We start from the raw sequence: 16,481 nt of genomic DNA, 5'->3' as shown, positions 1-16,481 counted from the left end.
CAACAAAAAGTTATTGACCTTAGAACTGAAGAAACAGGAGTTTCACTAGTCAGAGATGAGGGCAATAATACAATATTATTATCATACCATTGTACGCAAGATACATCGATACTATCGAAGCTTGTAACCATCTCGGTTGAGTCATTTTATTATTTTTTAGTCTATAACTTGCAGTTAGCCATCTTATTACGCCTAACCATACCAAGTAAAAATATACCTTGTTTGGCAAACCACACTATAAAATTTAATGAAGTACAATAATTTTGAAAATACAATTTATTTACAACATTTCTTGGAATCTTTCAGCTTAACCACACCACAATATTTAAGGATGCTCCTAAATCTGGTTTATCGACTTTTCTTCCCAAATTTTTTTTTTGTATTTCTAGTATACACCTCTAAATTATACAAATATCCTGAGGCACCACATAATAGAGAAAGTTTTATGTCCCATTTGTGAGGTTTTGCTGGCATATACTCTTTGTTTGAAGAAATATTTACATTTTCTGGCGCACATCTGCTTATCAATACTAAGGTTATCTTCAAATGGAGCTTGAGACTATGTTTCTCTAAAATTCTCAACGACTGGGTGGATTTTATATATGATTATTATCAAAAAGATTGGTGTCATTTTGTTTTCTTGCGACGTGAAGATAACCCATATTTTTTAAAATAAATTCATCATAAATGCATGCGGTTAAAACAGTACATAGTTTTGACCTCCTTACACGCATTTGTTTCATATTTTGAAACAAAAAAGTGAAATTTCTATTTTACCGAAAATTCCTTTAGTAGATTTTGTTGCACATTTGATAAATAGGAAAAAAGACCCATAAAATATTACAAATTCAACAAAGTACTAAAGTATTTTCATTTAAATCATTGTAATAGAATGGAAAATCATAAAATATTTTTTGATGATTATTATCAACAGATTTTAATGTTTAGGCCCCTGAACTAATTAAAGAACTCACTCGCTCGTGGTAGCAAAGATATTGATTACCATTTACCCGGTTTTTAGATGCAATATAATAATAATATTTACTCACGCTTATGAAGAGATTCGTTGTAGATATGAAAATAGTTTCAGATTAACAATTTTTTTTAAATTTTATATTTAGTTTACGTTTTTTGGTAAGTTAAAAAAAATCATTTATGGGTTAATTTTTGGTTTCTTTTTTTAACATAACGGAAGACCATATTATTTAAATTTATGGTAATGGGAGAGTATGATATTCAAGTTTATAGATTTTAGAAAATCAATAATTTCTTAATTAATAAGTTATTTTTAAGACAACGTTGTGAACAGTATAAAACTTCTCCTACTCCGCTTAAATCTTCCTTTTTTATATTCATTGTTGGGATAGAAAAATAAGATGAATGCATAGATTACATTATTTGAAACCTCGATAATATATTTATGCATTAGTAAATAACCCAGAAACTAATAAAGTACGCCCCCCCCCCCAAAAAAAATGGATACATCAAGTATGTGATAAAATAAGAATTTCAAGGGTATTACAGTGTCTTGGTTAAAGAAACACTCAGGGATATAACATAGCGATAAAATTGATCAAACTAACATTCAAAATACGTCATTGTTAATTACATCAAGAATTACCAATGTTTGAAACTTTATTTCACTAATAACAAAATTTACTAAGCATTTTTTTATAAACTTTAAATTATACTTCAATCGGTCCTTGTTATTGACTGATCGTTTATTTTTTAAGCACTATCAATGTATTTTTCACCGAATGAATATCCATATTATTATCAAATATAAAATAGTCCAATAGTACTGAAGAATCACGTAATTGGTCAACCACTAATTAATTTCTGTTTCTGTGGATAATTCAGCACCAATGACGAAAGTTTGTAGTTTAAAATAGGCCCTTTATTTTGAAAAGAATAATTGTTGAGTATTGAAGATTATGATATGCAAGGCTCTTTTTAATAAATAACTTTTTTGCCCCAGCACAAAAACAGGCTATCTGGGAATACATAGTTATTGAACTTTTAATATTTTGATTACATTGTCTACTCAAATATTGAAGTGAGTATATTCAAATTTTTCTGTCATAATTACCATCACCTAGTCACTAGATTGTCAGTTTTTTTAATCATTTAAGCCTGTTATAAATACCAAACTTATAAAATGCATGGAATTTAGCATGACCCCCCTTATGAGCTCCTAGTCACTATTTAATTAAACTAAGAGAGAATACAGTTTATTAAAATTGTTGTTGTATAATAGTTAATGTAGCTATTGAAGAATAATATTGTTAAAATTATATTTGTTAGAAGCTTACCATATGGAATGCACACAACTGCAGCTAATAGCCTTTGTAAATTAGTCTTAATTTATCTCGCTTGATAAACATGAAAATTATTACTTGAATTAAAAAAACAACATCAGACTTTTTAAGTATTTAGCTTTTGGCAATGACAGTTTTCAACTCGTTATAACAAGTGGTTGGAAAGTCCCGGCCTTAACAAAAAAAAAGGTGGTTTTTTTTCAAAATAGTCTTTTTTAAATTATTATTCTTAACTTTTTTATCTTATTTTTCGCGTCTCCCATAAATCTTTTCAAGCCATTGCTTAACTTTAGTGTATGATTAAAACGAGAATAAGTATTAGATCCATTGTTTTGGAAAATAGAAAAGTAGTGACAGACTCATCACAATAACTTACTAACAGATTTTCATGAAATTTTGACAGCTGTCTTTCGAAGGTTGGTACAATTTGAAAATGAGTTGAATTCAAAAGAAATAGAGCCACTTATTTGTTAAACCGGGGACTTTTCATCCCATGTGTTAGGCTAAAGCCACATAGCATGGTTTTGAACTTAATATATTCATGACACATTGCAGTTACCCTATTTTTGCTTCTGAAAAATGGAAAAATATTAACTATTGACAATTAAATTCAGAATTAAAACTGCAATCAATGATTACGGCAAAAAAGTTAGGTAACTTATCTTATTATGTTCTGCCAGTTTGTTTGTTTTTAGGCGCTGGTTGAACTATTTGTAAATGTATAACAAATGTATGTCATTAATAATCACACTTGCTTGTATTAGTTGAAAAGGCAGTTTCACCCATCCAAACAACACTCTTTGAACACACAGACCCACTTTATTTAAAAAAGTTCATTATTAAGGTGTGAAAATTATCATCTGATAAGGTCTTAGAAATGCATCACGTGTAAACGCATGATAGATTTGGTAACCAACCATCTTTTATTCTATATTGTAACAGCAATCAATTTTTATTAAAAAAAAAAGAATAAGACATACCTTATATGAGTTTCTTTACAATTCCTCAGAAACGTATTACTTTCATTTGATGAGGTACATACCCTTATATTATATGCAAGAAGAATACTTGCTTCCAAAAAAAATTCCATTTATTATTTCTCTTCCAATTTGTAGGCATATAACGTGTGTAAAACTTTATTGTATCCAATTTATAGAAAACTTGTACGAAATGAGATATTTTACTTTTTTTCAAAAAGAAAGTTCTCCTTTTAATTGAATTAAATAATGAATAATGTATTTAGCATAATGCCCATTCACAGAGCAGTAGTTTTCTTTTTTAAACATACATAGATCACCTCTATTGTATCCCGCAATATTTCTTCTAAAAAAGAAACAAAAGAAGTACCAAAGTCTGTTGGTATTCCGCCAATTCTATGCCAATTCTCCTCAACTATGGAATTTTTCTTCAAATATTGTGCACATCATATTTAGACCTAATTTAAATTTACTCAATTTATGTTTAGAATACTGATATGAGGAAAATATGCAGAAAATTTGACAGCTGACAACCAAATAACCTATAATTTTTTTTTGGTAATGTTGGATTGTAGGATCAATCCACTATTATTTAGAGAGAAAATTTCTTTTTCAATTTTGTTGAATTATTTTTGATTTTTTTAATATTTTACGAAAAATAATTACTTCTAATTTTATTCCTTTTTAATTCTATACTTTTTTTGAAAATATAAAATAAATCCATTTCTAAAAAAATGGTAGACCCTTGATCTTGAAACATTTAAGATCATAACTAAAATTTAAAAAAAAATAACATAATTTTATTTAGGGCTATTTGATAGCTTTTTGTTGATACACTGTACTTATTTATTATTATTTTGGTTTAAGAAATATATCACTAATCAAAAGTCCATCAAAATCCTAACTTTTTCATTTATACCACTTCATAATTTAGATTTGGATTGAGTTACAAATGTAACATTCTACTACGAAAAAGGGCTAATATATTTAATACCACATTTACAGTTGAATCAAATCCGTTTCTTTGTGAAAATGTATCATAGAATGACTTATATATAGTAAAACCAGTATTTAACGATCTGGCTACTGATTATTGAAATTGACCTTTTCAACCAAATATCCTTTCTATATTTAAAGAGTTTACTAAAGCTGCTTGGTGTGGTTACAGGATTAAAATATGTAACCGGTAAACCAGGTTTGATTGTATATCAGATTTTATGGACACTTTCAATTCGGACCAGGTAATATATAACAAACTATATCATTAAAAGTTAATACAATAAAAAAAGTACTAATACATTATTGAAATAGATAAAAAAATTAAACTGAGATATAACAAAACAGGATTACATTTTGAATGTTTCTCCTATTCACCGAATTTTTGTGTTATTAATTTAATGAAGAGAAAATATGCAAACTAAAAAAATCGACGATGGGGACTGGATATACCTGGACTTGCAGTTTTGAATTAGGATCAACACGACATGATTTTATTATTTTTTTTTTTTAACCAAAGAAAAACTACATTTTATTCATGGACTAGCGGTAGTACCCTGCATTTCACGTGGTAATTCAGCATCGACAAACCGATAAACAATACTTGCATTGATAAGGCATAGTTAAACGTAGTTACTCATTTCTTATATATTCTCTCCTCAAGGATAATAATAAAAGCTTAAAAATGTTTTTTTAATATGACGTGAAATTATAACCCTTTTTTTCATTTTTTGTAGGATATTTTCATAAAAGGATACGATGGGTGATATCCCCTAATTAAACATTATTATTCTGTTAAGTTCAGCGCCCACATATACTGTTGTGTAGGTCTTTATTTAGGACTAAGGACTGCAGTCCGGTCCAGTTCCACATTTTGGTCCTTAAAGAAAGTAAAATCGATTCCTCATGGCGTCATTCAGAGTTTTCTTTCTTTTTTTTTAATTATTTAAATATATATTTTATAACTAAGTAAAAATAAAATATGTCCGTAAAATATTGCATTATAATGAAAACATGAATATTTTTGGAAAATATAAATCATAAATTTTTTTTTGGATTTACAAACTATGGAATTTTTTTGGAACAATTCTATGGAACGACACTTAAAGACCGCCCCCAAGGAATGACAGTCCTAAGACGGATCCCAAGAATAGATTAGATGGAATAAAATGGGACTGACAAATACTAGCCAGAGCCACCATGGTTCGTGAGCTGGTCATAAGTACTGATTGTAATGGGAATGTTAAAATAATTGTCCCGTAGCTACACTTATCAGCATTATATATCTACTTTCCTTAGTACTCATTCTTTCATTCACTGAAGTTAAGGCCTTGATTATACACATTTTCAGTAAATTGATAAAATCCTCCTTCATTCTCATATGTAGGTAGATATATGTAAACATTATTAAAACAGTTCTCGGAAAATTATTATGAACATATATCATTAGCTCCTCAAGTATACATTTGTAGTAGGATAAATAGGGATTACGTATATCGACCCCTCAATTACTTAAAGTTAAGTCATATAAAATAATTCCAAGTAAGCCAATTACCCTCTGTGATTTTGCAGTTCCATTTTTTATATTATATCATCCACTCTGGTAATTAATTTCAGCACGGACGGACATTGAAAAAGAGGTGCTCTAAAGTTTCAATCGCCAAGGCACAGAAAGTGCCGTATTTATTTTCCATTGAAAATTTATGAGTTTAGAGGGAGGATGTACCCTTTCAAAATGAGAACCCCTTCGGTTAATAAGCAGTAAAGTGTTTCCTCTTACTGTTTTAGGATCCCCTTAAAACCTCAGATCCCCATTCTTTTTCCAGTGTCTTTTAACAATTGATGTACCATTATCTAACTTCTGAGCTTTTGCAACGTTCAATGTGACACTGATTGTTTTTGAGTTCATTATTCAAAGTCGATAAAGAATAAATTCGGTGGTTATGCATTGAATGAAAGCAGATGAATGAATTGCTGTCCTTTCCAATTGCTCCATCTCTCCCTGAAATCGAGATCCAAATTTTTGATGGGACGATTCTCAAACTCAAATGATATTCTCCCATTATTATCGATCCTATCGATCAAAAAATATCATCCAGTAATTTAAGACGGGCAATAAAATTCAGTGCCTTGTGTCTAAGAGGGGAACTAGGGCTACTTTTCTAAGACATAACATTCTAGAAAACATCCCAAGCCCCTGGTTAGTTCTAGCAGTTCTCCGGGACTTATAAAGACTCTCATATGAAATTGCCTCCCAAATTCCTATTTGAACCAACTTCGTAGCCTAAAAGCCCATTTATTTTCATTACATGTGTGGGCAGAAGTATCTGTAAAATATTTCCCAGTAAGTTTAAATATTAGTAAATGGCGTTTCAAGACAAAATTTACAACATATTAAACTTGTATTGAACTATTGAGTGTTGTATTAATCAATATGATAACGTTCGTCATTAAACATTTAATGTAAATGGGATATAAAGGCCTCTCTTACATCTTTATTGTTGAAGAGGAGAATGTTCCTCTTCATGGAGAGCTTCAAGGATCTCAAGAATCTATCATAATGTTCATAAGCCTTTCTTCCAAGCACCAACTAAAACTAGAAATTGCATATGTTAAGGTAAGGGCTGTATTCAGGCCAGTCATTAACTTTGATAACGGTGTTGAACTAGCTGTCGAGGTAATACATAACATTTTTGCCAACATTTGAAGTCTTGATTCTACAAAAACTTTGTATTCGGAGGTTATGTTATTGTCATCACAATATTCTTAAGAAAGTCTAAGTACACTAGGAGGTCAACTTGAGACCGTTGTCAAAATGTGAGCCAATATGATATTTCCGTCAATGTAAGGTGAGGTTTCACTCATCACTGAATAGATTTATGATGCCTGGATTTGATTTACCAATTCGACAGAGTTTCCTGCCTCTTTGCAATCTTATGTCATTCATATTCGTGGTAACAAGGTGACGCCCTCCCCTGATATAAGACTTCAATTCAATGTCGTCCTTGATGGCCCTGGTCACCACCCTCTTACTGATAAATCTTCTACAAGCATGAACAGCCATTAATATGCCAGGATTTGCTCTGATAGATCTCTTGAGCCCAACCATGAAGTGACCAGTCCGCTTTTTGGCTTTGTGTGAAACATATAAAAAATTGGAAAGCCCCATATCCAGATTCAGTCGCTTGGAGACGTCATGGGTGGTGCCCCTGATATATTTTTTTTCTCTTGTCACTTTTTAGCATCGTTATGTGTCTCAAAAAATTATGGAATCATTTAATGTTTTTTTCTCTTGCTGCTTCATAGCGAAACTGAGCAGATTATGTATAATTAATTAACAGTACGTTCTGGTGAGGTAAGAGCTTAAAAGATAAATTCACTGGATTTTTGTAAAACAGTAATTATAACTATGACCGGATACTTGTGCTAAAACGCTGTATGTCTCACCCCCCCTCCCCTACATTCTTAAAATAAATAAACAGATGGGTCACTCTAATTTCAACCATATCTCCCAACTCAATTAATAATTACATGTATTTATATTGTTATTTAACAGGGTATTGTTAATACTATAGAATTTGTCAATTGTGAAATTTGTTCAAAATTAAAAAAAAGATTAAGTGGGAGGGACATAACAGGCAATGTGTAGATAAAAAAATATATTATTTTCTCATTTTCTATTAATTTCATACTTTTTTGATTTTGAAAATGACTAAAAAAACTTTTTCATCCTTTTTTCATTTTAATAGTTTTTTTTATTTGTTGTTGTTTTCCAAAGTTTATTTATTTATGAATAACATTAATTTTTTTGTGGTAGAACATAATATAAGTATGGTTATTTATTTGAAAACATAAATTTATTTCCTTGATTAATTCTTCAATAAAAATGTCGCATGTGAATAAAAAAAAAAGTTTGAATACCTTGAAAAATAATACATAAATGAAATTTCAATTAATCAAATTTGATGGGAAAAAAAATTCAAAAATCCACAGCTACTCTCAAAATATTTAAAAATTCACAGCTACTTACAAAAAAATTCCAAAATTAAATTTCAAATATGATTTTTTTTGTTATACCGCTTTTTTTGTATAAAATGTTTTCAGCCTGAGCAAAAAAGTTTTTAGTTAAAAGTAAATATTCTTTAATTTGGGAGGGGGTACAGCCCCTCAATCCCATCCCTTGCAGACACCCCTGCTCTACTGTACCCCCACAAAATATGCATGGAGTTGTGGGCCGGTGAGTTTGGAGGCCAGAGTCTTATTCATCTCCAGACTCTTCAAGTTCCTTCCTAATTCTGCGGAAAAAGGAACGTGTATAAGAAATTTGCGTTCTCTACATTGTCTGGTCTGGAGCAGATCGAAATAAGAATACTCCCTCTTTCACGATCGTGTAATAAGTACTTTGTTGATCAATGCAATTTTTTTAATTGACACCAAACACTTCTAGCTAGGCACAAAAAAAAAATTGTGTGTGCATGTCACATCCACTCAAGTTCGTTGTTCAAACGCAGTATAGATATTTATATATTGACCACCTTATTATTGATATGACTTTTTTTTACTTTAGGTAATTTTGTGCAAAAATTACGTAACATAGATAACGGTATTTTATCAAAAATATCAATAAAATGTGTGACAAAATTTTTAGCAACTTAATTTATTGATCGGCCCTTCAGTGATCATCGATAAATAATAGTAAAAAGATAAACAAATTAAATTTTTCGTTAAAAGCTTTTTATTATTTTTCTTAATTTCTTAAAACATAAGTATTATATTTTTAGCACTTAACCTCGACTAATTTATTCCTGTATTACGATTAATGAAAATTCACAAAAATGAAAACAAATAATTATTTTTAACATTTAAAAATTTAAAGCTCCGCTTTATTTAAAATATTAATGAGGAATATTACGATACTGTCTGAAATAAAATAATATGTTGGATTTTAATGTCATTAAATATTTAAAAAATGTGGATAAATCATATGCCATTAAAAGTCGTGGACTAGTTCAGAGATAAACAGGAGTTGGTATGATTGACTTATTTATATAAATACCAACAGATTATATATTATATTAATAGATCTTGATATGCAATTGTAATTATTTAAATACAATTGGTTTAAACCCTTCGGTCTAAAATTCCATCTTAGTTCCTTACAAATAAGTCTCTTCCTCCGACGTTCTTATAAAAATTGACAAGGTAAAATTAATCAATGTTTCATAACGTTTAATAATGAAATACTGCGCAACTAATAAAATAGTTAAATTAATACACCGTGGATATATGAAAGTGGTCTGAAAAGTTTCCGACTTCAACGTGAAGATGACAAAATTTGTAAACTAACCAAAGTTTCAGCCTTTTTGGACGTCTAATGACTAGCCCATCTATAGATTTATAAAATTAGAGTAAATAATTAATTAACTATCACTGTGATTCACTGGAAGTAATTAAACATATTATCTTTTAAAATTGAAGTAACATAAATAGAAGCAATAATTATATTGTTTTGCAGCATGAATCATTCCAAAACAAATATATTATTTTTCGGCAAGGTAGTCTTTCGGCAAACTTTATTTTCTACAAAGTGTATTGAAACTCAATTAACTTGTTTTTTATTGATTGTTTTTTCAACATAATTGAAAGGACTAATAAACTCGTAACATTAGTCCACAAAAATCACGAAGCACCTCATTCTTTTTTTGCTATATTATTTGATTTATCTAATATTTATGTTACAAATGAATTGTACTATTATATAAAATAATGTTCCACCTATTTGGAAGACTAATTGAAATATTTTAAAAGTGTAATTAGTTCCACCATATTATAATCTATTTATTTCCTTTTTTTTTATTAGTTAACTTCTAGTCTAATTCCATCATTTCATCATCACCCAGTGGGTATATTCTCTCATGTATTAATTCATCTTATATAGTTTGATGATAAAATTAATATTTTTACTATATATTTGATATTGAATGTATGAAGAATCTATTATTACTTTTTTCCTTCATTAGATTAAGAATAAAAAAGAAAAGGAAGATCCAAAATGATGAGAAATGACATGAATAGAAATTAGGTAAAAGCTTTGATTCAAAATAATGATTAATTATGAAAAAATATATAACAAAATATGTAAAGATATTTATTATCTTATGTTTGATTTTTTATATGTATGGGTATAAGTCCTTCGTAAAATGTCGCTAAATATCTTGTAAAAATCAATTTTTATATGATTTTTATAATTCTATACCTTTAAATTTTGATGCATAAGTTTTTTTATTGCTCGATTTGAGCAGTTTGACAATTTTTTTGGCTCTTGAACTTCATGGATGCAATTGTAATATATAATTAATAAAAATGATACAGATTAATTTTCTAATTATTGTTTTATTTACAAAAGATAGTATGATTATTAAGGAATACCTAATGATAAAGTGTGTGTACTATCAAAGGTCGAGAGTAACCCTACAGATATGTTGTGCAGTTGTTCCTAGTTATAAGTAGGAATTATATATTTTTTGATGAAAATTGTTTGCATTTTGGGTACGTTTATAAAAAGAATACAAAAATCAACATGGTGACCCTTTAAATTTGAAAAATGTGTTGAAGGAGAGAAGCTTAAATGAGCTGTGACGAGGAAGGAGGGGAAGAAGGAAATAAACAGAATACATTGGTTAGAATTGCTCCCATGTTTGATTCTCAATGCAATTTGTAGTTTGACAAAGACTTACAATTAAAACTCTGTAGTAAAACATTAATATTACTCTCTGTGTTTTACAAGGGTGGTCCGAAAATTTCTTACCTCAACTTGAAGATGGTAGCACCCCTAAATAAAAGCTAATATAATCTATTTAACGTCTGTTGCCAGTTAATCATCAATGTTTCGGGCATTTTGGACGCGCAACTGTTATAGAAATGTTGTTGGCATGAGTTTATGTGAGCAAAAATAGAAAAAATCAAGTTTTGAGCATTCATTAAACTTTTATTTTTGTACGTGTAACTTTTAATTAGATTAAAACAATAGCAGACAAATCAAGTCGGTGTAATTTTAGCTAAAAACAAAAAGTATCTCCAGAGCAATTATTTTATACAGACAAACGCCTAGTCTATTCGGACGGGTTACAGAGATAGGAACATCGCTTGGAGCTACGTGTAGAATCAAACAGATTCTATGTTAAATAAAAAAAATAATTATATAAAAAATTTTATTGTATCTTTGTTGGGTCGAAAACTTTTAAGACCCCCCTCGTTCAATTGTACTTTCGCAAGAAGGAACAAACCACCCAAAAACTATGCATAATACAAATAAAACTTTAAAATAAATCCCCCTATCATAGAACTTCCTATTTTCAAATTAAAAAGATTAATTAAATCTCACATTAATTTAAGTATCTAGAGAGTTGTGTATGTTTACATTATCACAATATGCGTGTACGGGTGAAGGAAAAAATTAAAAATAACAAATGATACTTCTACAATGATAAATAATTTGATTAAATTCTTCCCTGTATCGTTGAAGCAATAACTGATTAATTAGACCATGCAACAACATTATCTAATCATACAAAAATCTAGTAAAATGAAGTGTTTTATATGGAAACCAATATATATATATTTTTTAATTGTATTATATCATTGCTAAAACTTAAGAATACACCTTATATTACAAAATATAAAGATATGTCGTCTAAATAAGTTCGATATTGATTGATTTTTCTAGTTCAACTTTTAGTTTTCATATAAAATATTTAATAAATAAGCAATGTAAGGTTGCGTGGAAATGTTTCAAAATTAAATAGAATTAAATAACAAGTAATTAATATTTTAGAGTCTGGAAGATTAACTCTAATCAAAATATGTTTCATACCTTATGTTTTTGTTAGTATATATTGATTAGATGTAAGTTATCTAATTGACCTATTTGTATATAATTTTGAACATTTCCCAACCTCTAAAATATTTATTATTTTTTAAAATAGTAAAATTTAATTATATTTAATTTAGAAATATTACCACGTAGCTTTACTTTCTATAATTATTAAATATTCTGTAAGGAAGTTATAAGTTAAAAAAATGAATATTTTTAAGATCATTTTGTGTTCTAGGGCTTAAATAAAATAACAAATGTAGATTTAAGTGAACAGGAATTCCAAGACCTGAAATTTTGTAACATATACTTCAAGGACACTTTCTAAGATCACTTCAAAAATTCCCTCTTTAACTCTCTTCTCTCTATTACTCTTAAATTCAGTTCAGTCCTTCTGTCAGTTATTGGGCAATGCATATTATTTCCAATAAGAGACAGCTGATATAATGAACCAGAGGAACCGTATACGATTAGGAATTGAGGACGTGCTCACTTAACAAAACAAATCGCACAGCCTTAACTATGACACATATCAATTTTGATTGTATTTAGTTACTATTCTTCCAAAAGAGAAATAATAAGGGTCTGATATTATAATTTGTAGTAATCCGATTACGTCACATCCTCTCCCTTCTCCTACTGATGGACTATTTTCTTCTTAATAGCATAGATATTTTCAAAAGTGAGTAATACATAATTAATGTTCAGAAAGTCAACGTTCACAACGAAAATACTAAGGAAGAGGAGACAAATATTCTGCTGATAAATAAAAAGTTATGAGTTGTTGATCTTATAGAAAAACCTTTGATCTCTATAACATCTTTCAACTTCTCTTTTAAAAAAGGAATGAAAAAGGGCAGAAACTTGTTTGTAATTAACTAATTACGTCAATTGTTTTACAGTTCTTTATTTAACCGTGATAGTAAATGTTTGCACCTTCATAATTGAAGTTCAAAATTAATATACTAAGCATTCGAAAGGTTCTAAATTATTTCTGACTACACTTTCTATAAATTTATTTCAGGTAATTGAGAAGAGATGAGCCCAGAAAATGCAAATCTCATCGAAGATGCTCCTTCCTCAGCCACTCCAATCAACCTCCCAACGTCAAGTTCTAGTGACCCCCAAAGTGATAACATGGGGCTCACTCCAACCAGAGGAGCACCTCCCTCAATCTTCAATCCATTCCTTCATGCTAAGAGTTGCAATAGTACTAACAACAATAGCAGCAACTCCTCTTTTACAGCGAGCAATAACAATAACAATCAATTACTCAACGTCAACAATCAAAACTCTAACACAAATAATAATAACAGCAACAATAGTAACAATTCTGCAAATGCAAACATCACGACAGTGAACAATCAGAACGGACCTCCTCTCGACAACACTGTGCTTCCAACTCGGCTTGACAATGGACTTCCACCCCGCTATGATGAGGATGTTAATATAAAACTTGTTAAAGTGGTTGTTCTGGGTGCACAAGGCGTTGGAAAAACGTCCATCGTACGGGTAAGAGGGCTTAAATCGTATTATGATAATTATATCGTGTACAAATTGCAACATTCTCAAATGTCTGTCAGTCAATTGGGCTTTTATACACCCCCAGATTGATAAAATTGCTGTATATTCCTTTGAATCTACATTTTATCGCCAATACTTTTCAATATGCTCCTGAACAAATCAGATTATATGCAATACTTGGTTTATATTGATAATGCCTGGTTTAGGATGAATAACATATTTAGCAACTTTTAATCGAAGTGTATTAAATTTAATTAATGGTATCGCTTAAAAGTAGTTTTTTTGTTTTTCCAATTGATTTCTTGGCAACTTCTTTTTTTTTAAAGTGAGAACTACAGCGAACACTGGTAGCTACAAAATTATCATATCGTAACTACTCCCTTTTTTATAATACACGCAATGTATGCAATTGGTCATCAATAAAGGCCTGTGAAAATAGTTTGCCAAATAGGACAAAAAAAGCTCGATGAAGTTGGATTTGCGTTCACAACAAGTTATCAAACAGAATTGGGCATATTTGAATTAAATTAGAGGATTATAACAGTTTTTATACAGCATTAAAATAAAGCAAATAATGCAAATATTTGCTTCCCTAACCTATTATTTGGTTAATAGAAAGGCTGCTTTCATATTTAAGAAAAACGTTATAAACCTTCAAATTGAACCTTGACGAATCTGCTTGTAAAGTAACTGTTTCTACTAATCGCAAATTGTATCTCACTTACTGTTAAAAATCACATCCCGTTCTTTCATTTTTCTAAAAAATAAATGCACTCTTTTTATTGTGGAGTGATTTGGGAATAGCTTATTCTGAAGAAAGGTTTTGCTTTCCCATCATGTCTCAAAGGATTTAAAATAATATAGACATCATGTAGTAAATCTTGAGAAAATAAGAATTTATATATATATATATATGTATCAAATAAAACAACAAATCATGGCTTTGTTGACAACAACAATAAAAATAGAAATACCAAATTGCTTAAGGGAGTTTCTCAATTCATATTCCAATTTCCAATATTTAGGGGAGACTAGGAACAATTGAAACTCGAACCAACACGGGTCCCTTGTATCAATTGTCTCAAGTTTTAGTTCATTATAGACTTATCATTCCAACTTTTTGGATGAGTAAAAATAAACAAAAAAATAGCTATATTTTCGAACCTTCAGTTAATTAAAGAGACTTATATTTGCGCCGATATGACTTTTCAAATTAAATATGTTATTTTATCATTAATTTTAGTGACGATCAATTTTTACTTCTTTCAGTACAAATTGCAGTGCATCTTAACGGCGAATGATAATAATTTATTGATATAAATTGATGGTAGTTTGTCAAAAGATAGAAATTTTTTCTATATTCAACTTTGAGATAATACATTATAGTTTTATTTTGAGTTAGCTTGCAAAATTTCATATTAAAATAGATGTTTCCCAATCTTGCCTAAAAATGGAATCAATTTCTTTTTTCTATTTCAGAGGTTTGTCCGGAATGAATACAGCCTCAGCTATGAACGCAGTACATCAAAATCCGAATATTTCCCTTCTCTCATTCTGAACGAAAGACTCTTTGAGCTCAAAATCATTGATCTTCCAGTAATACCTTACTTTCCTGCAAGTACAGCTATGGAATGGACACCCGAGTTACGTTATTATGGCCTTAGAAGTGCGGGCGCCTATGTCCTCGTCTATGACTCTCCGGCAACTTTTCAGTTTTTAAAGACACTAAAAGAGCAGATCTGCGCCTCCCGCGACATGTCAAACATTCCAGTCATAGTAGTAGCCAATAAAATTGATCTTCTTCCTTCTGAAGGGAAGAAGCTCCTTGCATCACAAGAGAGAAAGGAAATTGTTCATCTAGTCAAAAAAACATGGAGAATGAGTCATATCGAATGCTCTGCAAAGTGCAATTGGAACGTATCTAACGTTTTTAGAGAATTGGCTGTGACACTAGACATGATTGCTAACGGAGAGGTAATTCGTTCTCAACATTCAGTTCGAAAAAGACGGTGTCTGATGTTCTGACCAAAGATTTCTTGCTGTTTCAAAGGCTTTTCATCTCATTCCCCATCGACTTGATATTCAAAGATATATACGATATTTTTATCGTTATATTTAAAACTCTTTTAGGGTAAAAATAAAGGGTTAAAACAAAGAGTGCCTCAAACAAACAAAATAAGTAAATAGACAGACAAAAAAAAACAATAAGTGATCATTTGTTGAAAATTATGATATTATAATTTTATTCAGTCAATGCACAAAAATTGTAATTAATATGGTATTCTATGGATATATTAGTCTGTTAATGAAAGGTGGTGTCTGAAAATTATTTGATAATGTGATTTAACTCATTTTTATAATATCTTTTCATCTTTTCAATCCCCCATCTCCTCCCCCCTATTTTTTTTTCTTAAAAAGCAATAAAGAAGAACATTAAACTATTTTTGTGTTGGTTTTCATTCTTTCGGTCTAGTCTATTATAGGATCGGTCCTTAAAAACAACTGAATAGCATTAATTTATTAGGAAAACACCATAAAAGTAAAAAAATACATCAGATGAAAAAGAGATTTTGATTCGCAGTTTTTCATAGTAAGGCTTTATAATATTATAATCTTCAGTCTGCAGTAGTCAACTAAACAAAAACAGACCAATGTAACGTCATATTATTCAAGGGTTTCTCAGCATTTTTTTTGTGTTTGCTAAAATAAGATGAAGAGAATATCTCTTGGGCCACACAAATGAAACATTGACTACAATTTTAATTAGACAGTAAATAATATAAATACCATAAA

General features: G+C 29.6%; 1 protein-coding gene across 1 annotated transcript in view; it reads left to right on the top strand.

The window, feature by feature from the left end:
* The window catches only part of LOC121116083 (ras-like protein family member 10B), a 74,488-nt gene extending 58,375 nt beyond the window's left edge, over positions 1-16,113 (top strand). The window contains exons 2-3 of the mRNA XM_040710299.2: positions 13,189-13,676; positions 15,168-16,113. Of these exons, the coding sequence (XP_040566233.1) occupies positions 13,203-13,676; positions 15,168-15,713 (1,020 nt within the window). The 5' untranslated portion in view covers positions 13,189-13,202 and the 3' untranslated portion in view covers positions 15,714-16,113. The remainder of the gene's footprint in view (positions 1-13,188; positions 13,677-15,167) is intronic.
* Positions 16,114-16,481: the final 368 nt, after the last annotated feature.

The sequence above is a fragment of the Lepeophtheirus salmonis genome, chromosome 4 (genome assembly GCF_016086655.4).
Source record: "Lepeophtheirus salmonis chromosome 4, UVic_Lsal_1.4, whole genome shotgun sequence".
Lineage (NCBI taxonomy): Eukaryota > Metazoa > Arthropoda > Copepoda > Siphonostomatoida > Caligidae > Lepeophtheirus > Lepeophtheirus salmonis.
The sequence above is the reverse complement of the archived record's forward strand: the minus strand, read 5'-3'. Positions and strand labels throughout refer to the sequence as shown.